Source organism: Seriola aureovittata, chromosome 1, assembly GCF_021018895.1.
Source record: "Seriola aureovittata isolate HTS-2021-v1 ecotype China chromosome 1, ASM2101889v1, whole genome shotgun sequence".
NCBI classification, from domain to species: domain Eukaryota; kingdom Metazoa; phylum Chordata; class Actinopteri; order Carangiformes; family Carangidae; genus Seriola; species Seriola aureovittata.
The window spans coordinates 10,021,908-10,048,611 of NC_079364.1; the positions used below are offsets into that span (position 1 = coordinate 10,021,908).

The 26,704-nt window shown below is 39.7% G+C and overlaps 1 protein-coding gene across 1 annotated transcript; it reads left to right on the forward strand.

Moving 5' to 3' along the window:
- The first annotated feature begins 229 nt into the window (after nucleotides 1-229).
- Nucleotides 230-26,285, forward strand: ly75 (lymphocyte antigen 75). The gene is made up of 35 exons (XM_056384442.1): nucleotides 230-495; nucleotides 1,710-2,069; nucleotides 3,556-3,729; nucleotides 4,042-4,203; nucleotides 5,807-5,926; nucleotides 6,714-6,854; nucleotides 7,810-8,013; nucleotides 8,380-8,540; nucleotides 8,752-8,859; nucleotides 9,306-9,394; nucleotides 9,598-9,767; nucleotides 10,376-10,575; nucleotides 11,400-11,542; nucleotides 12,039-12,117; nucleotides 12,373-12,444; nucleotides 13,033-13,156; nucleotides 13,486-13,521; nucleotides 14,388-14,557; nucleotides 16,242-16,309; nucleotides 16,429-16,505; nucleotides 17,297-17,433; nucleotides 18,119-18,227; nucleotides 18,424-18,584; nucleotides 18,721-18,850; nucleotides 19,106-19,326; nucleotides 19,420-19,582; nucleotides 20,017-20,181; nucleotides 20,313-20,435; nucleotides 21,077-21,262; nucleotides 21,385-21,608; nucleotides 21,798-21,996; nucleotides 22,234-22,395; nucleotides 22,493-22,609; nucleotides 23,494-23,676; nucleotides 24,690-26,285. The coding sequence occupies exons 1-35, from the start codon at nucleotides 393-395 to the stop codon at nucleotides 24,863-24,865; spliced, it is 5,217 nt and encodes a 1,738-aa protein (XP_056240417.1). The 5' UTR covers nucleotides 230-392; the 3' UTR covers nucleotides 24,866-26,285.
- The last annotated feature ends 419 nt before the right edge of the window (nucleotides 26,286-26,704 follow it).

Consider the following 26,704-nt stretch of genomic DNA (forward strand, 5'->3'; position numbering starts at 1 on the left):
TTATTTGAGTTTTTATTTTTGATTAGGCATAATTTTAGTTCCGTATTTTTGATTTAATAGGTCATTATTTGGCTTATCGCAGTTGCTATATGCACTATAAAAAGTACGAATTACTTTTTACAGTGCATATAGCAACTTTTAATTAGTATAGCTTTTCCTGTCGGCAGTCGACTTTATTTTTGTAGGTCAAACCGGAAGTGTCGTCCTTCACTTCTGGCTGGCACCGACGAGCACTGTGCACGACACAGCTGACAGCTGAGAAGGACTGGGTTAGGTTCGTTACCTGATCACTTTTGGTTGTGCGCTCAATCATCGGTGGCTCAGTATTCACTGCTCAACACCGCGGGAGGGCTGATTCTTTATGAATCCGACCAAAAGACTCTGCTGGAAACATGCTGAAATTAACGGAGGCGACACTTTGCCTTTGTTTGTTGACTGTGTTGGAGACAACTGTTTTCTTGGGAACTTGCTCACCGGCTAGCGGAAAAGGCTTTGGTAAGTAGCTAACTCAAGCTCCGAAAGTTTGCTTTCGTTTCTTTCGCACTTATCATGTTTTCGACCATGACGAAGCCATTTCTGCCACTCACATTTGCCTCAGCTGGATAATAACAACTTCGTCCACTGAAGCGCGACATGACTCCGAGGACAAGCGCTAAGGTCCTGTGAAACTACAAGTGGTGGCAGATACAAACCCAGTAGTTCATTAGTAGTTTGATAATGACCCCATCCCCCAGTGAGTTTGATGCCGAATCATATTCTGACAGGTCAAACAAATTGCATACTCCTCCCTCCTTCCCCATAGTTCTGTGTATGTCATGTGTTACATCTGTATTCAGCTCCCCTATTATGTAGCCTAGCTGCTGTGTATGTTCAGTAAAGTGAAGCTGTAATATGAGATTGTTTTCTATTTTCGAAAGCATGTGTGGGTAAGTACTGTCACTATCTGTTTGCTTCATATTTTGCTCTAACCACTCATAACTATTTATCTATGTTTATTATATTTCCCTACTTACTCCCTACTTTTTCTTTGTTTATGCAGTTATATATCTTATATGAAATGTATTTCCTTGTATGAAAAAAGACTAAAATTAGTCAAATTTAAGTATAATGACTGGAATCAGCCCTCTGAAATACACATCAAGTGTTCAGGGATTTTTTCAATTTTATTATTTTAGCATTGGCAATACTTGTTAAGAATACAGAAACTGGGTATTAAAATGACTAGTGTAATGGGCTACATCTAATAGGCGCGCACGTTATGTTGTGTATATTTTTTCACTATTTTACATATTGTTTATATTTATCTGTGCTTTGCCCAGCCATAATGTGACTGACATAATGTCAGTTTCTATAGTTAGGTTTATGTTGTAAGAATGTAGACTCCACCCGCCGTAGCTTAAAGCTGATAGTGGTACATTTAATAAATGAACTTGAAGTGTGACTCCACTTCCTTGTAGCTCCCGAGCAGCCGGGAAGCCAGGGCAGCTGGTTGATAACAGCAGGTGAACCCCAAACATGGAACAGTCATATACCAGGTTTATACCTAGTATTGTTATAATTTTTGTTTGTGAAATTTCTCCTGCATGGCCTAAAAAGATCACACAGACTCCAGAGCCCAATCTAGATCTTTCAGCAGATGTCAAGGGGAAGTCAGTCATGTGGTTTTTTTTTTTAAACTGAGATGTTTTCTGTCTGTCACATCATCACAGATGAAGATGCTTTCACCATCCAGCACTCAAGCACAGGGAAGTGCCTGGAGAAAGACCTGAACCTCACCACCTGTGATCCAAACAGCGAATCCCAGCTGTGGAAATGGGGTATGGGTCACCGGCTCTTCCACGTGGCCACGTCCCAGTGCTTGGCTTTGGACGTACGCCACAAGACATTGTCCCTGATTGACTGTGGCAGCAATGTCCTGCTGTGGTGGCAGTGCCTGGATGGGGCTGTTTTCACTGCGTATCAGATGGGTCTGACGGCCAACGGAAGCAAAGTTGTAGCCAAACGGGACCCCAATGATGCGTGGGTGAGAGGAGGTTCCCAGGACAACATCTGCCAGAAGTCATACCATGGTGAGTGTGGTTTTCTTTCTCTTATCTGATAGAGAAAATGCTTACAAAGATCTCATCATAGCAAAAAGCCCATGCTCCAGGCAGTCCATTATGCTGCTCTGAGGATTGACTAATGCTTGAGGAGGTTTTCAGTCAAGGAGCGAAAATGTGTCTAAATGCAGTTTGTGTTGACTTTAACACATTACATTCTGTCAGAGGATCCACTTCCTGAATTGAATATGAATTAACTCCAACCTTGTGATGCATTACACCCTTGTGTGGCCATGTCTTACCTCCGTTGGCATTTGTGTCACGTGATAAAACAGGTTTTGGTACATTTTAAACAGCACTCCTGGTGGTTTATGGTCATTCCCATCAGTTATTCCCCCTGAAGCCAAGTAACAACACGCTGTGTCAAATTAAGGAATATGACTTCTCTGAAACCTGATTAACTCATACTGGAAACACTGTCTTCTGAATTTGTGGGGAATTCCGTTGCTAGTGCTTTATGATTGTGCATTTGCAGGGTTTGCAGAAGGGTTTTGTGGTGAAGTGACACATAGAAGCTCTCAGTTTTGGTTTGTTTGTTTCATGCTACCCTGAAACATATGTTGAATTGTTAGGAATTTACAATATATGTATACTTTTCTGTGTATTACATTCAAAATTATCTACAAGTGCTGAATAATATTAGATCATGCACATTTTTAAAATGATAGTGGTTTTCACAAGTAAAACGGCACTTGTTTAGATGTATATCCAGATAACCCAGAAAATTAGTTTTGTATGTTTTCTTTTAATAAAGCATGAATTAAAAAGGAAAAAAACTGAAATGGAAAGGCTCTAGAGTGGTGTAAAGATGCATCCTCATGCTGCTTTTCTTAGCTATTTTAAATCTAAGATTTAGACTTGTCAAAATTCAAATAGTATTTCCTCAATAACAATTTATTTCTCTTCCATCACTTTCCGTCTGTGAAACAACAAACTCACATTGTCACATATTCCACGATGTATTCTGCACCAGGATAATTTTAATTTCTTATTTCACTCACTAGTTTTTTCTTGAAGAACGTTATTTCTCCTTTTTCACATTCATTCCATTGTTGTTGTTTTTTTTTGTTTTGTTTTTTTACCAATATACAGGATCTGATGTAAGTTTAAGGAGTGGTCCCTGTGTAGAAATCTGTGTTCAGTGTTGGATGCAGTCTTTCATCATTTACAAAAATGCAACACTGAACTATCTGTGTCTAAAGGTCTACTGGCTTTGTGGTTTTATTGCCCTCAATATGTAAAACCTTCTTTTCCAACTAAGTTGTCCAACGATTTTCCATACGAAACGCTTAGTTAGTTTGTTTATCCTGAGAAGAGGAAGTGTTTGGTGCAAGGAACAAGACACTTGATTTCACTTTCAGCATGGTTTTGTTTTTTTCCTTAGAAATGACTTAGTAGTAGAATCTTGAAGTAGGTCTTTGTCTGTGCTCTCTACTCACCTCTCTTCTCTGTGCAGTTGTCCACACCACCAATGGGAACTCTGCCGGCGGTCCCTGTGTGTTCCCCTTCAAATATAACAGCAGCTGGCACCACGGATGCCTCCCCGACACAGATTTCCCTGGACTGTCCTGGTGTGCCACTTCCTTGGACTATGACCAAGACAGAAAAAAGGGACACTGTCTAACACCTGGCATGTTGCACTTTATTTTTACTTTTACTTGACGAAACATCGAATATGGAGACATTCAGCTGCCTATTTTTTTTTTTTTAAATGATGGTATCACTTTAAGAGAATCAACATTTGTCTCCAAATGTAGCAATTGTGATATTATTGGCCTAAAATGTCTGTTAGGAGCTGATTGTGTGCAAGATATTTTCTCTTTTTAATTCGTTTTTCTCTTTTTGATAAAAGACAATAAAATACATCCACCGTTTACACAACTGAGTAACACGCACAGATGCACATGCTCACACAACTCACACGGTCTCTTTGACTTTGCAGAGGAGGGATGCCAGACTCTGTTTGCCGGGCCAGAAGGGGAATTCTGTTACGAGTTTGTTTCCAGTGCCGCGGTGACCTGGCACGAAGCTTTGGATTCATGTCGCAGTCAGGGAGCTGATCTGTTTAGTCTGTCTGCACCTGAAGATCTCCACTCCAAAACCTGTAAGACTGACTTATTACTACCGCTCCATCACCTCCTTCTTTTTCTGTTCCTTCTTCCTCTTCATTTATAAGATAAAATAAAATGCCAAGTAGTCAAAGTCATCAGCTTCATCATGCCATGCTGAATTCCGCATAAACACGATCAAATGCTCTGATATGACAGGGATGCCTCATTTATAACAGTAACAACCGCAATAATGATAATTATGTTGGCAGGGCTTTTAAATGCTCTACTGTAACATTTTTGGTGATTTTTTTTAAAAAAAAAAAAAAAAAAAAAAAGGAAACAATGACTAAAATAAATCTTAAATATGTCAACTGACCTGCGTCTCTCACAGCCCAGAAACAATATTTATACTGCCTGAGAACTTTGAAGGAAATAGTTTCATTTCGAGTTTAACTCCTGCTCCCAGCAAGAAAGAGAAACATCTGTTTTATTCACACCACCCAAAACCAGTGATTCAAGAGTTTTATTGATATGACTAATATCATACATGATCTTTTATAAAAACCGATTGCATTTCTGTTACGTTTCATTACACAAAAATAATGTTTAGTGTTGCGTGATATTTATGTACGATTCAGCTTCTGAATTTTCCATGAAATTACTTTATCTAATATTTTACTTCTGCCTTCCGTGGGTGAATTCCATCATTATTATTCCTCGGTTTTTCCTGCTTATTGTTCTTTTATGTGGGAGTAAAAGAAAAGAAAAAAGGGAAGCGCAAATGACTAAGACCCATTTATTTAGCTGAGTAAAGGGATTAGCTTATTATCACTTCAATCTCTCATCAAATAAGTTCCTCATAGGTTGTTCTGCAGTTTTTCAGTTTAAATGGAGTCTGGGGTTTTGTTGGTTATTTCTGTAGATTTGTTTCACAAGGTGGCACTTGACTACTGACAAATGCTGCAAGTGTGGATGTTGAGACAGTTTCTTTTCTTCTTTTTGTTCCTCTCTTTCTTGTTTCTCCTTTTCTTAAATCCTGTTTATCAAACTGTCATGTGACACATTAATACAGAGAGAGAAAACAGTCTTGTAGATCGAAAGATGCATTTTTGTCCTTGATATCTTCTCTGGGTTTGTGGGTCATAAGAACTTCTTTAGAAATATCAAAGACACGGCAAACAGCACAGCCTATCGTTTAAACATTTGTAGAGTGCGTGATTATTATCTAACCTCTCTTGTGTTTTCAGAATGTCACATGGCTTCTATCCAAAATATTTGTTGCTAGTCCTGCTTTGTGTTTATGACACTATCTCAGTTTAAGAAGCTGAAAACCACAATCGATGTGACAAAGTGTGACTGGGGCAGCAGCAGCTCCGTCCTTCCGCAAACAACTGCTGTCAGTGACATTTAAAGCTGCAACTTCGTGATAGATTTCGAATTGGCCTGGGTTGCACCAGGACACATTTGAGATTCTTGACAGTTTTCCAGGACTGTTGGGGCTTTACGGTCGTCTCTTTCACCCACTTTTCTACTCTCTATCCTTCTTAATCAATTTTTTGTGTATCCCCGTGTTTGTGTTTTGTTATGTTGTTCATATTGAAATACACTTAGATTATCCTTTGTTGAATTTACTTTGTGCTGTGATGTATTGTGCAGTACTGGACGGACTTGGCAGAATGCCTGAGAGGATGTGGATCGGCCTTCAGCAGTTAGACGTGTCTCAGGGCTGGCAGTGGTCGGATGGCTCCCCTCTCTCAGTCCTGCGCTGGGAAAAAGGCAATGATTATTACATCTTCTCTCTCTTATGTCTTTCCCCTGTGTTATTTTTTCAATATTTGATCAGTTTCTGCGAGTGATCCCGCCGTAAGTTCAGGCCCCTTCAGTCGATGAAAGCAATGATTGTGAGAAATCATGGTGGTAAAAAACCCTAACTTTTGCTAAAGTGCAACCATTTTGATAAAAAAAAAAAGTCCATATGTTGTCACCACAATAAACCAGTTCTGGTTTCCTGAAACACCTGCTTCTCCTAGCACACCAGAACGTGCATCCTGTTGTGCTCGGCTGTTGTTGCTGCCCTTCTATAAACTGTGACTTGGTGTCAGTCAGAGAAACAATGAGGCCAGTGTTAAAGCTAAAGACGCTCATTGTGCATGGTTATTGGACACAGTGTGGCATTGGGATTGTTAGTGTTGCTGAATAACCCATTAATAGTGCTGAATGGAAGGCTTTATAAAGCTTCTAGCTATTGTAATATGTTTTCTGTTCTTGTCAGAGGGAAGGTGTTGTTCTTACACTGCAGTATGAAGGATACTGCAGCCATCTGGCCTTCTACTGATATGAGCTCTTTGTGGTTGCTGTAATTTACAACATGTCAGTGTTGCTGCTGGCAGCACTGTCTAACCTGTCGAACCAGCATTGCAGCATAAAACATTTCTTTTATGAAACCTCGATAAGCTGAATCGAGAAAGATACCCAGTGTTAAATGCCGATCTTCTTCTCTGCTGTCAAATTCAATATGGGATTTTATTTTTACTCATTGTGTGTGGGGGAATGTGCTTGACAGGAATGCCACCCACCTCCTCACTTATTGAGTCAGACTGTGGAGTCCTCAACTCTAAACAGAACTTTGAATCTGAGGCGTGCAACAAACGGCTGCCATACATCTGCAAGAAGAGTGTCAATGCGTCTCGCACGGCAACAACAGGTAGGTGAACTGGTGCCCTCGCTGTCTGCACAAATATTTCTTCTGAACATATTTAAATAGGACTGAGAGTCTGTAGCCATGCTAGCAGCTCTGCAAGGGTGTACTTATGCATGGTGGCGTTTTGAGTTAAATGGTTGTGTTAGCATCCTAACACTTGCTACTTAGTAATAAAAATCAAGTACAGCTGAAGCTGACAGGAATGTCAGTAATAGCAGTAATTCATCCAGACTTGGACATGGATGTCTATAGATTTCATGGCAATCCATCCAATAGTTGTTGAGATATTTCACTCAAATATCACAAATGCCCACCTCTTCCTCTAGAGGAAAAATAAGGGGGTCGCCAGAAGTTGAATAACTAGCAAATTTCATAGCAATCCATTCAGTAGTTGTTGAGATATTTCATTCGGACTCTGAGCCAAAATGGTGGGAACAATATTGCCATCCATAGAGTCAGGCCGTTGCACGATAACAGCCCATAGCTTCATACAGTACATCCAAAGCGTTTTGTTTGATCCAACTGATGGATGAAGTGACAGGATCCTTGAAGCCCCACACACACACACACACACACACACACACACACACCAATAGTGAATAAAATTGATATAAATACACTAGGTGATGCTTCCAATTCTTTTTCTTCTTTTTGTTTTTAACAGCAACTGGCCTGACTATATTAGGTGCATTAACAGCAGCTGTACTTCTGCTCTCTGTAGTATCAGTACCAGTTATTTCAGTGATTTCAAGTGAGATCACTCCTCCCTTCTGTTTCTCCCTTTTTTTCCGTATTAAAAGGTTTTTCCTTATTCAGATCGAGGATCCAAGGATAGAAGGTGTCAAACGTTGTTCAGACCATAAAGTCCTTTGAGTCAAATTTGTGATTTTGGGATATGGAGATACAATTGACCTGATTTCCCTTCATGGCCTCTACCTGTCTTTCTCCCTCTCTACAGAGTCTTTTGTGTATAATGAAACAGTGTGTGCTGACGGTTGGGTCCCGTGGAATGGCTGGTGTTACAAGTTAGTGAAGGATAAGCCTCAAAACTTTACAGACGCCCAGCAGCTGTGTAACAAAACAGAGGGAGGAGGAAAAGGTTTTCTGGCCAGCCTCCACTCCATCGACAGCAAAGAGATGATCAGCACTCATTTCCACGCAGGTAAAACTCTCATTTTCATTTTTCTAATGTAATATTTCTTGGCGATGAGCTGTGAACTAGTCATTTCTCTTTGAACAAGTGAAATATCTGCTAACGCAAATTTGACAATTGTGTTGAATGGGGTGTGGCCTCTTTGCTTTTCTCTTGATTTACCGTACAGACAAAGTAATCACTCGAGTGTGGATTTCATAAAACAAGCTGATTTACACTCTACTGCCTTACTTTTTTCCTTTGCACTCCTGAACATTGTGGGAATGAGGATTAAATTCAGAATGTGAATCAACAGACCCCTGCCTTGACCGTTGGAGTTTGATTTTAAATATGTCCATAAAGTGATGTTTTTATTTTTGCGTTATGATCCATCAGACGGCAAGCCCTTGGATGTGTGGATCGGTCTGACCGGGACCAACATGAACCCTACGGTCTTCAAGTGGATCGACCATGCACCCGTCACCTTCACCTACTGGGCTCCAAACGAACCAGTCCAGCCCACTCAGGACACCAGCTGCGTCTTCTACTCTGGAGAGGTGTCTTTATGCTGATGTTGTTCTGAGAGCATGCATTTTTCTGTAACCCCACTTGTATTGTAGTCAGCCTTTTTGCATGGTGTGTGTGTGTGTGTGTGTGTGTGTTTGTTTGTGTACTGCCAAGGCTGGGTTTTTGTCATCTTATGATCTTCTATACATGTTTGTTTATGTATGAGGCCTGCAAAATCAAACCTGTGCCTGTTCTCCACAGTCTCATGGTTGGCGGGTTGGGAACTGCACACAGAGGCTACCTTTCATGTGTCAGACGAAAGGAGAGGTCAAGCAATCAGTGACACAGGCTGGATGCCGCTTTGAAGATGTAAGTGTGTTGTCTACAGATGTGATCTTTTTGTTTATTCACATCCCTGTTTGGAAGTGACATCTGTCCTTCCACACATCAACATCATGTGCATGACCGCGGCTACACGCACACATTTGCAATCATCATGAAAATGAGACAAAGAAGGAAGTAGTCATATAAGTGTGTTTACGGCTATGGAGGTCAGATGACATTCAGTCATTTAAAGGCTGATCTGTTGCTGTATTGGCAGCTTTTGCAGGAACGGAAGAGATGTGTGGATGCAAAAATGAAACTAACCTAAATATGGTGGTAGGAAAAAAACAAAAAAAAAAAACACATGACTGATCTCAGTAAAGCACCATCGCAGAGGCCAGTGTGTGTGTCAGAACAGAAACTGAGGGACTGGGCCACTTTTGCTTTGTAATTTGAATGTATCTGAAGTCTTAATGCTGTCAATCCCCCAGGGTTGGAGGAGACACGGCAACTCCTGTTATCAAGTGAACACCAAGCAAGTGTCCTTCAAAGATCGCTGTAACATCACTATAAGAAACAGGTAGGAATTTGTTGAGCAGGTGACCTTGCTCTTTGATCAGAAATAGACAATGATACTCATCAGCTGCTGACTACTGCTGATGAATACCTCTGGTACTACGGTACCTCCATTTTTAACTGTAAGGCAGATTCATGACATATGCTTCTTAAACATAATTGTAGCTGGTCTTTGTCAAGTCACTGACATTTGACCGTTCTTTCCAGGTTCGAGCAGGCCTTCATCAGCCGTTTACTTGGAGAGCACATCAGCAAGGAAACGCAGTTTTTTTGGATTGGCCTGCAGGACATTAAGAACACAGGAGAGTACCAGTGGCTGAGCCAGGACGGGTCCCCAGGTTTGGTTACCTACACTAACTGGGGCTGGTTTCAACCAGGTTAGTAAAAGCAACACAGCTTCTGCACAACTCCGACCCTAATGCAGAAATAGCAAAGACTAGAGGACTAGGCTTGTCATAAAAGACTCATGGTTGAGTATAATGTTATAATGTGCTGTATGTAATTCTGAACCTCTGTTTGCAGAATATAGATTATATTCCAGTTTCCCAAAGCCCAAGGTGTTGTAGTCAAATGTCCTGTTTTGTCCAAGGAACCGTCCAATACCATGATATTCAGTTTAATATAATAAAACAGTATGGGAAACAGTATCAAATATGTAATAATAAATATTATATAAATATTTCCAAAATTGTTGCTGATTGTTTTTCTGTGGACTGACTAGTTGTTTTTGCAGCTCTAGTCTGCTGACTCGCTAATGTTTACATCATTATCATTATCATCATCGTTATGTTAATGTCCGTATACCGTGACAACAGACCCACATTTTCATGTTTAATGAGTTTAAAAAACAACAAAAATTTTAGATTTTTCATGTAAAAGTGAAACTTAGATTGTATATGTTAAATGAAAATAAAAAAATAACTATATTACAGATTTTGCACATAATATTTAGCTTTTTAGTGCTTTATCTTCATGTGTATTTTAGTTCGGCCAGGAAGTTGTGCAGTGATGTCCACCGGGAAACCCCTGGGCAAGTGGGAGGTGAAGAACTGTACCATTTTTACGGCCGGCTCCATTTGTAGAATAGACCTCAGTCCACCTCCACCCCCAGAGCCAGAGCCGAACCCCAATGCAACCTGTCCTGATGGATGGGTGTCCAAACCAGACATCAAATACTGCTACAAGGTGTGTATGTGTGTATGACTGTGTCTTTGAATGCCTCTGGTCTTGTAGACTGTTTCCACCATTAGGAGCCATAGTTGTTTGGCAAAGGTGATGATGGTTGTAGTAGGAGTTAAAAAAGTTTTACACATCGAAGTCTGTTTACAGGGGATGGGGAGTATTATGTTGTATGTGAGGGAAAAAAAATTGTATAAAGCCTTCTGTGGCTTCAGAGGGGGCAGAATGAGTCTTATAAAAGCCTCAAGTGATGTCATTTGAGTCAGTGTTGGTCGGGGCAGAAAACAACAAGATTGAAAATGAAAAGAGTTTGTTAGTAGAGGTGGAAAGACGTCACATTATCAAACCTCCATAGTTCGCTCCTCCTCGACCTGAGACTATTAGCTGCTACTAGCATAACGCACCCAGATTTCTGACCAAACTTTTGGCAGTTGAGTTGCATTGTGGGTAATGTAGGCAGCAGGTTTTGACAAGGAATTAGAATACATGGAATAAAAAAAAATAATTTCATCAGTTTTGATACTTTTTCAGAGTTTTTTAGGAGTGCACTGCTAAATCATAGTGTATTATTTTCATTAATCCCAGAAGGGAGGTTTATGAAACTTAATGACATCACCATTAGTCAATCAAAACAAAACACAAACCCAGCATTGGTGAAAAGAAAAGAACAGAACAGGAACATATGATTATCTGTTGATTTACTATGACTGTCTTATTGTTAAATCACATGATCTGACATCTGAATTGGCTTTCTTTACAAGCTACTCCAGTTTATTACTTTACTGGTACTGTTTTGGCAGCTGTTGTGAGCTGTTGTTTCACCTTGTCAGGTGTTTCATGAGGAGAGGCTGAGCAGGAAGCGCTCCTGGGAGGAAGCTGAGAGGTTCTGTCAGGCTCTGGGAGCCAACCTGCCCAGCTTCACAAATACTGCTGAGATGAGGGCCCTGCACAGCATCATGAGAGAGACCATCAGGTATACACACATGCATTAGTATACTGTATGTATCCTTTTTATGAAGCATTATTAGCATTATTTTTATTACTTAATTTGTCATTGTTTATTTTGTAACATTCTGACATGAACAAATAAAAACTGGTTGTTGCTTTAACTTTTATAGACACAGTCATTACCTATCAGAGGGGCAGTAACAGTCACTTAAAGAGATGAACGCTAAACATGTTGTTTTGTCCTTGTGGGCGCATACCTCACAGTTCCACCTCCTCTCTTTGTTCACTTCAACATTCAGCATTTCACTTGAACGTCAGAGTAAACACAGACCCTCTCCTGACACACAACTCACACATGTTCATTGAGTGGTTGAATCAGTTTGAAGCTTTTAATCTTGTATCTAACAATAAGATGCCAACATTGCTGTTAAAATTTCTCAGCACTTAAGAGGATTTTTAAATGATTAGAAGAGTTTGTATTGTTGGGGTGATGATGGTTTGCTCTGTTGTTCTTGTTGCAGTAATAATCGATACTTCTGGGTTGGCCTGAACAGGAGAAACCCATCTGATCGCTCTTGGGAGTGGAGCGATGGCCGGCCTGTGAGTATAGTGTAGCGTATAGTATTGTATAACATTTTAGGTATCAGATCATTCAGTGCAATTTTCAAGACAGCGAATTCTAACAAATAAAACAAATTAAAGTGCATTGAAAACAATTTGAATCATATCTTGGCCAAATTTTTAATTTACTCTAATTTCTTGTCTTGTAACCCTGCAGCTGAAACGGCACCTTTATTTAGATAGATAGATTATCGCACCAAGCGTGAAGTGTGTTTATTCATGTCTTCACAACAGGTATCTATGGAGGTTTTTTACCAGGATTTCCATGAGGATGATGCATACAATCGGGACTGCACTGCATTCAAGGTGGGCTGGATAGGTTTACTCTACATTATACGACATACTACTATATTATTGTGTTGTAAGATATGGTTACCCATACTGTCCAGATTGATCTATGAATCAAAGCCATTTAGCGGCTGTTTGTGGGATTCATCAGAAGAGCTACAGCTGAAATCCGCCCCCGTTTGACTCATGCATGATTTCATGCTGTATTGAAACAAAATCTCATTGAAGACAGTCGGTCAGAGCAGGGGTTCTGCTTTGTTTTTTCCCATCATGAGGAAACTGTCATTTATTATTCATCAAGCTGACCATGAATATCATTTCTCTTAATTTGACTCCTGTGTTTCACACAGAAGGGAATACCAGCAATTGTCTCTTGCTGTTTCCCTCCGTTTTAAGAAGTTCTTTTTCATCTTGCAGCTCAGACGATGACCTTTGCTCGTGTTTAGATTGTCTTGGTTAGTGACTGTGGTGGCAGACAGACAGTCTCTTCTGAAACTATCACTGAGCTGCAGGAAGGAACAAGATCTGCAATGTCACAGTTATGAAACTTCTCTTGTATATTTTCTTTGTGACAATATTTGTGTCAACAATGTGTGTCCTCATTAGACAATGAAGAGCACCTTGAAGCACCTTTTCGTGCTTCTGCACTATGACTTAACTGCCACACCTTTCTACGCCACACCATTTCACTGTGATTCCAGGCTGGAGTGGGTCTGCCAAATACCCCGCGGTAAGACCACACATACAATCCCTACTGTGTAGTGTAGCAGTGCACAAAGCAGAGGTTGGTTTTTGTTTGTGGAGAGCTAAAACCTGTCATCAAGATGCTTAATTAGGGATTTTGTAATGCGGCTAGAATGGTGCGACCACCCAGTAGTTGAGTTATTTGTACAGTTTTCTGTAACACAGTAATGAAGTAAAGACAAATTTTCCCACATGTGATTTAAAACCCGTATGTTCTTATACATAAATCTACTGGAATGTAACATTAGCTTGTTGTTTGCGTGGGGTTGTTTATTTATTCTGCTTCTAATTCATTCTTTGTTGGTGCTTCAACAGGAAAGACACCAAAGATCCCAGACTGGTACAATCCCGGTAATGACTAAATCTTTCCAGAATTTGTGATTAAAATCTGATTATCTTTTGAATCTGAGTTTCAACTGTGACTCAGATCTGTCAGAGGCCAGAATTTCTTTTATCCATGTTTTTTTTTTTCTCTGACAACTTACTAGCACAGGGTCTTGAAAAGTCTTAAAAGCACTTAGTTCACTACCCTCAAAGAAAAATCTGAGAAGGTATTAAAAAGTCCATTTTTTTTTTTCTTTCCTTTCGTAAACAGAAACAATATTTGTCACCTTTGGCTCTTGAGACAGAAGCTTGCAAGCTTGTCAACTCACAATGGGTTGATTTTTTTTTAGCAAAAACAGAAATTAAGAAATCATTTTTTTTTTATTTTATAATTAGTTGATCCATCCAACAAATTCTGCTGTTTATCTGGGTCCAGGCATGGAGAGATTATGAGAGAATAGGGCCCTGGTCATAGACAAGTAAAATATACAGGACCAACAGAGATAAAACCATGCGGTTGCATTGTTTGTAGTCGTTGTGAGTCTCTTCGTGGTGGTTTTGCTTGTATCTGTAGTCTTTTAACTGAGCTCTGTGACTTTCAAACAGGAAATATTAACAGTCACTTCATACAGAGGCTCTGGCCCCTGGGCCTGTGCCCGTGTAAGCCTGTTCAGTAATCCTATCGATCAATTATATTACTAGGAATTATATAAACAATATACAGCTGAAAGGTACCGACAAAAATAATATATAATGATAATGATTTGATGAACGATGCAGAAACCCAGTATTAGAATAATTTCGTCTGTGCATGTCTGTGGCTGGGTGTGATATGTCTGTTGTCACGGCCTGAGCTGTGTCACAATTTTAAAGCTATTTGTTGTGCCTTTCAGTTGGGCACCATGAGACCTCCTTGTTCGTGGATGGAGCGGAGTTTTGGTTTGTTCAGGAGCCTAAGCTTACCTTTGAGGGGGCACAGCTCTTCTGCAATATGAACGACAGCAAACTGGCTACACCAACTACCTCCACTGCTGCCATAAAGATCCACCAGTACCTACAAAAGGTAAGTGAGACAAGACTATATGTGGCCATGTAATGATGGGCTCATAAGTGCTATCAAACCAAGACCGAGTGACCGTTCGATGAGCCCCATCTCCCTCAGTCACTGTTGCTACACCTGTCTAGCTTTTGGTCCGAGGACAGCACGTATGCAAGTTACACTGATAACAGTGGCAGATATATGACTTAAAATTCACAGTAATTCGACTGAAGTCACTATCACTATCAGTTAGTTTTAGGTACCTAGCATGAGCTAATGCTAAAACTCATCAAGCTGGCTGAAAACTCTCTCCAGATGACTTTAATGGTCCAGATCATTTATTTTAAAACAAGAACCATTTAAATGTTCACTTGATGTCCACATGCATGATATTGTGCTAAAAGGTTGAGGCAAAAATGGTTAAGTGGACATGCTAACCTATGTAGCTTATTAAAAGGCTAAAAAAGACACCACCTTCCACACTCCAAACTCTATATGTACCAGGTATAGCTCTTATTCCAGTCCCATGTGTTTCAGCTACAGCTTGTGAAGAAATCCAGAGCTCCTGACAGGCCTGCCATGGCTGCTCTACTATGATTGGACAATCACTGTTTGGGGGAAAGAAAGAGACAAAACTCAAAGTCTAACTGAACTAGCAGTTTTGTCTGCTCCAACATGCATGCAAAATCTTGAATTTATATTTTTTGGTTTAGTCAAGGCGTCCCTGCTTTTGCATGAATTGGACAGAATACCATTCCACGTAGATCTTGTTTTGATATTTTTCAATTAAATATTGCATAAAGCACTGACATCAGTGTTGTATCATGGGCAGGGCAGATGGTTACACTGAGTCAGACTGAAACTCCTACGCAACACAAGAGCCACAGATTCTGACCAACAACCCACATCAGTTTTCCTACTTAAGTTTCCTTCCTATCTAACTTACAAACATGAACACATGTCTTGTCCTGCACCTCAAATATCAGAGTACCTTGAATGAGTGGTGTGGTCCTTACTCTTCAGAATCCCAGCTTACAACAAGCTGTCTGCACAGGTTTGTTTACTTTGTCTGGGAGTCAACAGCACTCTGCCAGCCTGCCAGTCACTGTCAATCAAACACAGACACCAACGCACCTCTCCAGTCTGCTGAGACAAACAGGAATATTTCTGATATTTCCCCAAAGAGATTTTCTCTTACTGTTAATTTTTAACAATACATTAAAAAAAAAACACATTAAGATTATTTTAGACAGCAAAAAGGGATGGCTGAATAATTTGGAATACCCTGTTTTGTTTTTCTCTCTTTAAGCAGTTCGCCCTGTTTACATTTTTCTTTCCCCAGGGGAATCTGTAATTGATTTGTACAGTCTAATGACTGTGGAAATTCTTTCCACAATCTTTTGGTCATGGAAAGCTTTTTTCATGAGAATACAACTGGAAGCAGTCAAACAGTAGAATAGAAAAATGTATAATGTAGTACAATATACATTGTACAATAGCACTAAATTCTGCCACTAAGCTAAGCACTAAAAAGTACAGTCATCACTGCCATAAAAGTTCCTTGCCTGCTTGATGCATCCTTCTGATTTTCTGTCTGACAAGTTCTTGTTTTTCATAAAGTACTTCATAAATTCTGAGCCAAGTGGTAATAAAGACGATTATATCATTATTTTATGATGTGGTACTTAAGCTTGCGTGTTTTAAACAGATCTCAAGTTCTTCTAAGCAAAACTGGTGGGTCAATATGAAAGAGCCTGGGAGGATATTCCCCATGACGTAAGTGCCAAAACAAACAAACACACACACACACACACACACACACACACACACATTCATGACTCTTATGCCTGTATATATCTGGAAAAATGTGTTGATTGAAATAATGTGTTTTCTAGGTACACCCAGATGTACTTTTACCATGCAGCTTTCCTGGGTAGATGCATCTCCATCAGTCCTGAAAGCGTCTTTCCAGGCGAGTAAACATCTTTGTGTTTCTATGCAACTGAATATGATTAAGGATATTTTTAAATCTTTAGATTTTAATACCAGTTCCTAACTCACTCAAACGCAGTCAGCAAAGGAAAACCATTGATATGAATTAGAAGGTGACAGGTACATGTGGTAATCAGACATTTGCTACAGTCTAAAAGTAAGTATTGCACAAATTTGGGAATCCAGAATGTGTTTCATATACAGTATATATAATAAGAACAGTCAAATTTTTCTCTGTTTTCTTGGCCTAAATAACACCTGGTTCAGCCAACACACATACCAGACTAACAGCTTCCAGCAGGTCAAATCCATAAAATAAAATGACAATAAAGAATAATGTTAATGAAGTTATTGCTCTTCTCACTGATCTGAAGCAAGTGGGCTTAGCTGAAAAAAGGTGCTGTCAAACTTTGATGAGAGAAAGATGGTGAAGTTCACTTCACAAGTACAAGTTTTTTAACTTCAATCATTCAATTTAGTGATGGCTATTCCTCTGCAGAAATACTTAATAATAAACTGGATTTTACCTTTAACTGTGTAACTTTTACACAATAATTGTTTTGAAAGTGCTCACTTGGAAAACCGCTCTAACAGCAGAAAAGAGCAAATATTTTAAAATGTTTTGTAAAATTGTCCAGAACAGCACATAACGTTATAAAATGAGCTAGAACTAATCTGGCTTTAATCATCTCGGAGAGAGAAAAAGCTCTGATGCACATTACTTGACTTGATTCATAATAGGCACATTGACTGTCATATGTTTGCTTTTAGACCATGAACTCAGTTGCCAGCAGCGATTGTCCTTTGTGTGCGAGAGACACAACATCACGTCAGTGGAGATAAACCCTCTGGAGCCTCGGCCTATTGGACTGCCCTGTGAAAAGGGCTCTCTGTCCTTCAGAAATAAGGTCTACATTCATCTACATCTCTAAACACTGCATGACGCTTTAAAACAGATTACCTCTTGCTCTTGTTGTCATTCTCCTGCAACCCTAGAGTGATTGTACTCAATGGAGTTGCTTTTAAAACTAAGAGGGATTAAACCTAAAAGGAAAGAGGATGATGATATTTTTGTACTTCAAAGGAAAAAAATTGCATTTCCCATGAAAAAATGTCTTAACATAGACAATCTCAGTTTGAGATATTTCCAGCAGCAATAGCAATTAAGTTTGATAGAATAAATTTAAATATAATTTTCTGTGTTATCCCAGCAGAACTGAAGAGCTATCGCCTCTTTTTAAAATCATTATTCTACACCAACATTTATTTGCCGCCTGTGTGATTATGAGAGCATGTCCACTTAGAGAAATTGATTGCAAATGCTAAATTCATTTCAACATTTTTGCGTGGCATCTGTATGTTTTGATATTTAATCTTGATTAAAAGAGGAAGTCTCTTGACACTTACAAGACAATTACAATCTCTTATAAGACAGCCCTCTTCCAAATTGTAGTGCGTGGTGTTCAATACAGGGTCACAAAAAATACATTTACAACATTCAGATTTAGCACACAGTGTAGCACGAAAACACAGGACCTGAGAAGCATAAATACTCAAGTGATAATAATGGTGGTGTCTTTTTTTTTTTTTCAGTGCTACACACTGATGAGGAACATGACGTCTTTGTCATTCAGGTCTGCCAATGAGGCATGCCAGTCAGTGAAAGGAACACTGGTCACTATATCAGATCAGGTGGAGCAAGGTGAGGATTATTCTAGTTCTATGTTTAATAAACATGAAAAGCATGGTTAACATGTCTGTTATGACTCAGATGACATTAGATAACTTGTTTTCTCACGATTGATAAAGTTGTTATTTCAGCCACTCAAATAAGAAATGGAAGTTTCTCAGAGTCAAAATGCAACACAAAGAATTGTCGTACTATACGTGTGTTTTAGATTTCATCAACACACTTTTACCGAGCATGAATAAAATGGAAAGGATCTGGATTGGTCTAAAAATCAAGCAGAACGACCCAGAATGGGCGGACGAGTCCCCAGTCAACTACCTGAACTTTAACCCACTGCTTCTGGGCATGCATAAGGCTATACATATCAATGTAAGTCCTCCTTTACTTCACTTCTGTGTAAAAGGGAATCTCCACCAATTTTACATATCAGAGGTTAAAAAAAAACATGCCTTAGGTGATGTCACAATGTCATTTTCAGTTTGTACTTTCTCCCTTTTTTTATCAGACATGGGATCCAGAGAGTATTGATTTATGTGTGTTTTTGATGAATAACCCCAACTCTGCCATGCTGGGTACCTGGGATTATTCTTCCTGCACACACCTTCAAAATGTGGCCATTTGCCAACACTATGCAGGTAAATCACCATTTAATATTTCTATGTTATTATCCTGATTTTGCTCCAGACCATATGTTTACTTATCATAACAACTTTGTTGCATATCGTTCCCCATCTGTCTCTCTTTCTCTGTAATTTCCTGCCATCCCTCTACTGTAACCCCTTGAATAAAATGCATCAAATGCCCAGATAAATAAGTGGAAAAAAAAAAAAACAAGGTATTGCAGCTCTCATGAGATGATGTCATTTAAACACAAGGCTTACTTGTTTCAGATAAAGTAGAGGAGCCCCAGGTCTCCACAGAGCCCATCCACATCAATAACCACACCTTCCAGCTGCTTGTCAAAAATCTCACCTGGTTTGAGGCCTTGGAGCAGTGCAGAAGTAATGGCATGGACCTGGCAAGTGTGGCCGACACCTCCCTCCAGTCCGCCCTCACTGTGAATGTGAACCGTGTGCGCATGCCCATGTGGATCGGCCTTTTCAGTGAAGATGTAAGTGTACCAAACAAGGGCTACATTTATTTAACTTTTAATTAACTTTAACACCATTTTACAAGATTCTTTTATGTTTCGTTTTGTGTTCAGGAAGGGATCCACTACCGCTGGACAGACCACAGCCACACTGTGTTCAGTCGGTGGTATTCTGATGTCACCAGTGGCTCATGCGTCTACCTGGACACAGATGGTTTCTGGAAAGCCACGGAGTGCGAGGAGGAGCTGGGAGGCGCCATCTGCCACAAATCACAAAGTGAGTGGGGATATGGAATACAGATAAACAGAAATGCCTGTTATACTTCCTCATACTGCTAATTGCATGAAACTACTGCATGAAACATTTTTTTCTAGACAGGGAAGATTGGGGAAAATTCTCTCAGGAAAAGAGGTAAATAATATAAAAGACCTATGGAATTCTGGGGTTGCACTTGTACAGGGTTTAACAGTTATAATATATATTATAGAAATACTGTACTGTTTATAATTTAAACACTGCTGGTGGTAACAGGGTGTATAAACTGTTGCAGGGGAACTTTAGAAACTAGAATATTAAGCCATGACTTCCTGTTTGGCCTGACTGTCAAAAAAATGTGTCAAATATCCTTCTCAGTTGACATGCATCAGTATTCTTGCAAGTATTAACATTTTGAAAGCATCTCAATGAATTCGTAAACTTATTTATTACAGATGAGATCATCACCACACCAGAGGATGTTGCAGTGAAGTGCCCTCATAAGATTAATGGTCCAAACTGGATCCCCTTCAAGAACAACTGCTACTCCTTCCAGCTGGTCGCCTCCAGATGGGAACAGTACGACAAAGGACTGATTGATGACACCTGCAAAAAACTCCGTAAGAATTTTACAGCGTGGGACACATGTTGTTATGTCGAAGTTGCGGAAACTTTTTATTTATTTTTTTATTTTTTTTATTAACAGACTGATGTTGCTTAAGTTGCTGATGCTGCTGCATTTATGTTTCAGATCTAAGCGCAGACATCTTAACTATCCGAAATGAAGAGGAGAATGAGTTTATCAAGCAGCAGCTGCTACCGTTTCAAACCTTGGCTCAGTTCGTATGGCTGGGACTGTTTAAAGATGAAAACGGTTGGTATTTTATTACTTTGACTACAAATCTCTTTTTAATGGTCACTGCATGTTAGTACCTCTACCTACATGCAGTGACCACTACACGACATGACCTTTTTTGCAACGCTGTTTCCTACTAATGCAGACCCTGGTACCTAAACCCAGGTTATTGGCCAATATTGACCCATACCAGTATTATAATATTCTCTTTTAATTTACTACCAAGTTCTTCTACACCAGAAAAGCCTCATAGACAGGTGCGTTGAAGGGATCATAAACTGACTAACATCACCAGTACCATCAAAAAGCTCATTGGCTGATTGATTTGTATAGATGCTAGGAGCTGGTGGGTTTCGACTGGGTGGTGTAAAAATATATGGTGTGTTAAAATAAATTTTACCTGATAAATGTCTGAGGGCTGAAATGTTGAACAAGTGATTGACAATGGGGTTTTTTGCTTTCCTTTTTAATCTTTATTTGATTTCTATATGTTAGTGTAGTGCAGAAACAGCATAATGGTGCCATAGGCAGAGCTTTAGGCTTGCGTAATAAAAATCTACATTACATCAACACTGACATTAGTCCTTAGTGTGTGCGCACGTCTGTGTGTGTATTTATGTCATTATACCAGGATTAATAGTGATTTTGTTCTGATGTAGATAACCTGATGAAGTGGTATGATGGCACAACTGTCCAATACTCCAACTGGGCAAAAGGCAGACCAGATATAGATCCACCTTTCTTGGCTGGTCTCACCACTGAAGGCAACTGGCTTCTTGTTCCAAACAAAAACCTTTTCTCAGAGTTCAAACAAAGGACCATTGTGACCTGCAAACTGGACAATGGTTGGTGTATCACACTTTACAACATAAATCTTACTTCTGTCTCCACCTCTCTTATTCTCAATACTGGAAATATTTCATGCTTGAAATCATCTTACATGTTTTTAAATCCTCTTCTTCCGAAGAACCAAAACAGGAGTACAACCGGTCGGCTTTGGATTTTCAACACTACGGTAACTTAACTTATGAGGTTGTGACCCGAAAGTTGAGTTGGTACCAGGCTCTGGAAGAGTGCAGTAAGCGTGGAGGCCACCTGGCAAGTATCCACGACTTGCAGCACAGTGCACACGTGAAGCTCATCGCCAAGACAGATGGTTTCCCGCTCTGGATTGGCCTGTCAAATCAGGACGTAAGAATTTTTGCTTAACCAAGATCTGAGCAAATAAAATATTTTAAAATGAATTATAATCGAGTTTACCAGAAACGGCACGTCTCATTTGGATTACTTTCACATGGTAGTGCCTCATAAATTCTTTGCTGAAGCTGCCAGCCAGTCGTGCCATCATGACAATCTACATCTCTCTCTCTATCCATGCAGGTTAGCGGCTCGGCCTATGAATGGTCTGATGGAACAACACTTGACTACAAAGCCACCATCTCTGACTCAAAGGAAGGCTCCAACAACCAAGAGGCCAGCTGTGTATATGTCACCCCTGCTGGAGACTGGATGAACACCAGCTGCAGTACATTGAGGGACGGAGCCATCTGCTACACCAACATCACTACCACTTCCCAGAGTAAGACTCCTATCTGTTTTGAAATATAGAGTCACATTGTTCCTCTTTCATCATGTAGGAAAAAGTCAAGGTACTGCAATCAGTCAGTATTGAATGGTTCAGTGTGCAGACATGGCTCAGAGGAGAAAAATAGCACCTCTGAATCCCTGCAGCAAAATTGGACCATTGTGTAAAAGTGATGCATCTACCTGTGACATTGACAGTTCTCCGTCTTATTCTTGTGTTGTTATAAATCAGGAGCCAAATATTATGCTACCCCAGAAGCCAGTCACTGCCCTCAGACCAACGGTATGTCCAAGTGGGTGCAGCATGAGGATCACTGTTACGCCTTCAACATGAGCTTCTACAACTACAGCGTCTACAGCATGCAGCAGGCTAGGAGCATCTGTCAGGGCATGAGTGAGTGGTTATTTGGCGTATGAAAGGTTATGATCAGTATTCATCTGAGGCAACTGCAGTCCATCAGTTGTTGTGTCTTTGTTTCCTGTGTTGACAGGTGCTGAACTGCTGACCATAAAAACCAAAGAGGAGAACGACTTTGTGTCAAAGTACATTTCTGATGACCCTCTCATCACCAGTCGTGTGTGGCTCAACATGGACTTGGATACTCAAGGTGAACCCCATTATTAGATATAGAAGATATAGAGGATATAGTAAAACATTATAGTAAAACATTATTAACTTGGATTTAGCATTCTGAGTAAAAAGAGGATAACTGAGTATTAAAATAGTCATCAATTAATTTGGGAGTGAAGGCTGGTTCCAATCCTGTTTTGAATCCTAAACTCGTTGACCTTTCTGTTTTACATGTGAAGAGATCAAAGGAAGACATTTTCAGAACTAACTTGTGATTACATCAGTGTTCAGCCTGTGGCAGAAAGGAGACCACAGGACTATTCCTACCCCAATTTAATGAGGAAACTTGTGACTGAAAACACCAAATTCAATTCAGTGTGACCGCAGTTTACTTCATCAGCTTGCACACTATGACAAGGACCTTTAAAGCCATGCAGTCAATATTTGTCTATTAGCAAAGAGATCAAATGACTATGTATGATGTGAAAGGTGTAACTCATAGTGACACAACCACAGAAAATTATCACCCGACTCTGCACCCCCCCCCCCCCCCCCCCCCCCCCCCCCCCCCCCAAACAGCAGACAGACAGAGTTAGTGACTTTTACCAAGTAAAGAGTCTGGTATTTTCCCCTCAGGAGTAACCCTAACCCGAAAACAGAACTAAAAGGAGCGTAAATACTGGACATAACATTTCTTAAGCAGAGAGAAACACGGAACACATCAAACAATATCATTTACGGCTTGTTGCACTGCCCCAAGTGGCCAAATGAAATAATGTTTTAACAAATCTGTCGGTGTACTTTTTTAATTCAGATATGAACTGTCATTATCATACAGAAACACATTGTTTGTGACATTTGTGCTTTGCCTTGGGCGATGATAGTCCCCCTCCCTTATTATCTCCACATTCCTCCTCTCAGGTAAGCCTGTATCCTGGCAGGATGGCTCAGCTCTGGCTTATTCTAACTGGAAAGATGAGGCCTCTGCCACCGGGAGGAAATCGTTGTCCGACTGTGTCGTCATGATGGCAGGAGAAAAAGGAGTCTGGAATTTTGTTAGCTGCCAGTCAAGCCACAGTCGTGTTGTCTGCAAAACTGATGCAAGTAAGTGTCACAACTGCATTAAAGGAATAGTTTGACATTTTGGGAAATACACTCTCTTGCTGAGAGTTAGATGAGAAGATGGATATCACGCTCATGCTTGTGTGGTAAATGTGTATCTGGAGCCAGCAAAATCAGCAAAGCTCCACCTTTTTTAAAAGTTACGCAACTTAATTGACAGCAGTAGAGGTTTTGCATGTCTAAGCCCAAACAAATATTCTTTACATTACTTAGTTTGTCAGTGTTACGTCCCTTAGTTGGAGCTAGGGGTGACAGGAACCGTGACGTGACACATCAAGAAGTGAAAATGAGTCGAGGAGTTCTGGAAGGTAGTTTTATTGCAACCTGAAGGTCTCAACAAGGAAGTCCCATGTGGGGGAGGAAGGGACAAAGGTGGTGTGCCAAATAAATGAACCCAATAAAACAAAATGAAGCCTCAGCTATCTTCCTCTACTGAAACAAAAACACAAAAGAAAAAACCTGTCTACCTAATCTAAAACAAGAGCCTCCAAAACAACACAGCAGGTGGCACCCACCACTAACCTAATGTTTGTAGACAAAGGAAAACTGCATGTTGAGATGTACAGGGTACCCCAACTTACCTACCTCCTTCCTCCCACCACATACCTTCAGTACATCCCTTATCCATAACACAACTGGCAGGCTTATTACTATCAGGAAGAATGAATGAGAGACCCATCTCCTCCTTCAGGCTCCCTTTTTATTGGAGGATTCGAGGCAGATGATTGGCCACTGGGACAGCCAGGAGCTCAATAAGACATCCTCCACTAGTCTGCTCAGGGAGAGCCCAATCACCAATCAGCACCTGATGGGAAACCAAGTGAGAGAGAGACAGAGAGAGAGAGAGAGAAAAACAAAAACAAACAGCCTGCCCTTGCCTGACAAATAACAGTCAGATAGAAGCTGCGTGAACTCAAACATGACGACATCTAGATCAGTGGGAAACACAAAAACCTCTAAAAACTCACTAACTAACTTCACTTTTGTGTCCTCAGAGTCTGCAGGCTCTCCCGTGGCACTGGGTCTCTTCATCATCATCCTCCTCGCTCTCCTTTCAGTCATCGGCTTTATCATCTATAAGAAGAAAAGAGCCCACTTCTCTTCTACGGTCCGCTACAAGAGGACCTTTGATGAGTCAGACACCACCAGTATTATAACAGATGCTGACTAAGATTGCTTAAGTAATCAGCCTCAGGGAGTATTGATGTGCCTGCCTTGTGTGCATTTTAGGGCTTTTAAGCAAGAGCAGATGATGCCTTCCCCCTTTTTTTTTTTTTTTTTTTTTAATTATTTATTTTTCCTGCTCAAACTAGCAAACATAGAATCGTGTTTGAAACTGTAAATATTGTGAATATGTGCCAGTTTAGATTCTTAATTTGAGTTATTTTAGATCCTTGTGTTATACCTAATGTAAATACTCGAGCTGATTCTCTCTGGTGAATGTTGATCATTGACATTAATGAGATGTGGGATTATGGGTAAAGTTTAGGATGTTTCTTTTTTTTTTTTTTTTTTTTTTTAGATTTTGAGTTGATTTACATAAATATGCAAACTGATGACAAAATCTGTCTTACACTCCCATTCAGCCTTAAAAGGTTAAATTGCACTGATGTATGAGTGACTCCAAACCATCACAAACAAAATGTGCAGTTATTTATTCATACTATATATACCATTTATACAATCTATTCCAAATTCATTTTTCAGCCTCAGATGGTTTGATTCCCGTCCACCGTGGTGAACAGAAATCAATACATTCATAGAGTTTTATCGGACAGTTCACTTGAAAATACAGTAAAACTAAAAAGGAAGACCTCGAAGTCTTGTGTAAACATTTACTCATGTAAATGTATTCTGTAATGACAGATTGCACTCTTTAAAGAAAATAATTTAGTATTTTTGGATGGACTGTGCCTTTAAATTAGCAGAAAAATTTCTCGTGGATGAACAGCTCACTGATTGTGCCTCTTAACATCTTTACATAATTTGAGTTTTTAAGCCACTGAAGAGGCTTATTTTAATTCAGTTGACTTATTAATACCTGCGATGTGTTTTAGTTGTCAGTATACATAAACGATGACAGTTGAAACCGTTATTTCTGCCGATTAGCTTTAAAAGTACAGTATGTCACAGAGTCTTAGCCTCAAAATGAATCCGACACCTGTTTGTATACGTTCTCTGCTTTTTTAGGTTTGACTTAACTATGCACTTAACTACTGATCAAGAACGCACTTTAATATGTCATGGAGCTACAGTTCCCACTATGTTTAAGCACAATGAAGTTTGAGAAGTTTTTAAAAAATATGTTTGAATTGCACTGGTGTTTGTTGTAAAGGCTTTGTAAATATGTGATTTTTGTTTTATAACAACAATGAACCAAAGACGCTCTGACTTGTTTGAATGTCAAAAGCCTGAGCCTTCCTTTCAGTCAATGGAAATACCCCAATATGGCTTTTTAACCCATTCATACCAAGATGTAAACCAAATGTTAAAGGTGTTTTGTTTTTTTTTAACTTTCCCACCACTCCTTAACACGTGTATCAGCTCAAATCAGGTACAGTAGCCTTCAAATAAAATTAGCTGTCTTCAAAAACTAGTCTTTTCAATCTTTTTTTTTTTTTCTTAATTTTTTATTTATTTATTTGAAGTCTTTTTCAATCTTGTTGACATTTCTTACCCTTGCTGAGGAGATCTGTATATTATATATAAAAACAGATGCAAATTCTGCCTTAGGATGGATTTTTCTCTTCTGCCTTTAGATTATTCTTATTGAAGTTTGTAGCCTGACAATCACACTGAACTCAGGTCTGGAACCAGGTTACTTTAGAATTGCTTCTATATTCGGAGGCAGCATCTTACAAGTGCTGCATGTTTTGACTCCTGTGTATTAATTCACTTCTAATACAGAGAATGAAGCACAGACAAGTCAAATCTAATGTTATTCCAACAAGAAGCACCTCTGTATGAACTCTGTTGTGCCTGCAACATCAACAGATAATAGTAAAAATCA

Coding starts and splice junctions, on each gene's coding strand:
- ly75 (XM_056384442.1), top strand. CDS start 393: ATGCTGAAATTAACGGAGGCGACACTTTGCCTTTGTTTGTTGACTGTG. Junction 21,263..21,384: donor GACCTGCAAACTGGACAATG/GTTGGTGTATCA, acceptor CTTCTTCCGAAG/AACCAAAACAGGAGTACAAC. Junction 21,609..21,797: donor TTGGCCTGTCAAATCAGGAC/GTAAGAATTTTT, acceptor CTATCCATGCAG/GTTAGCGGCTCGGCCTATGA.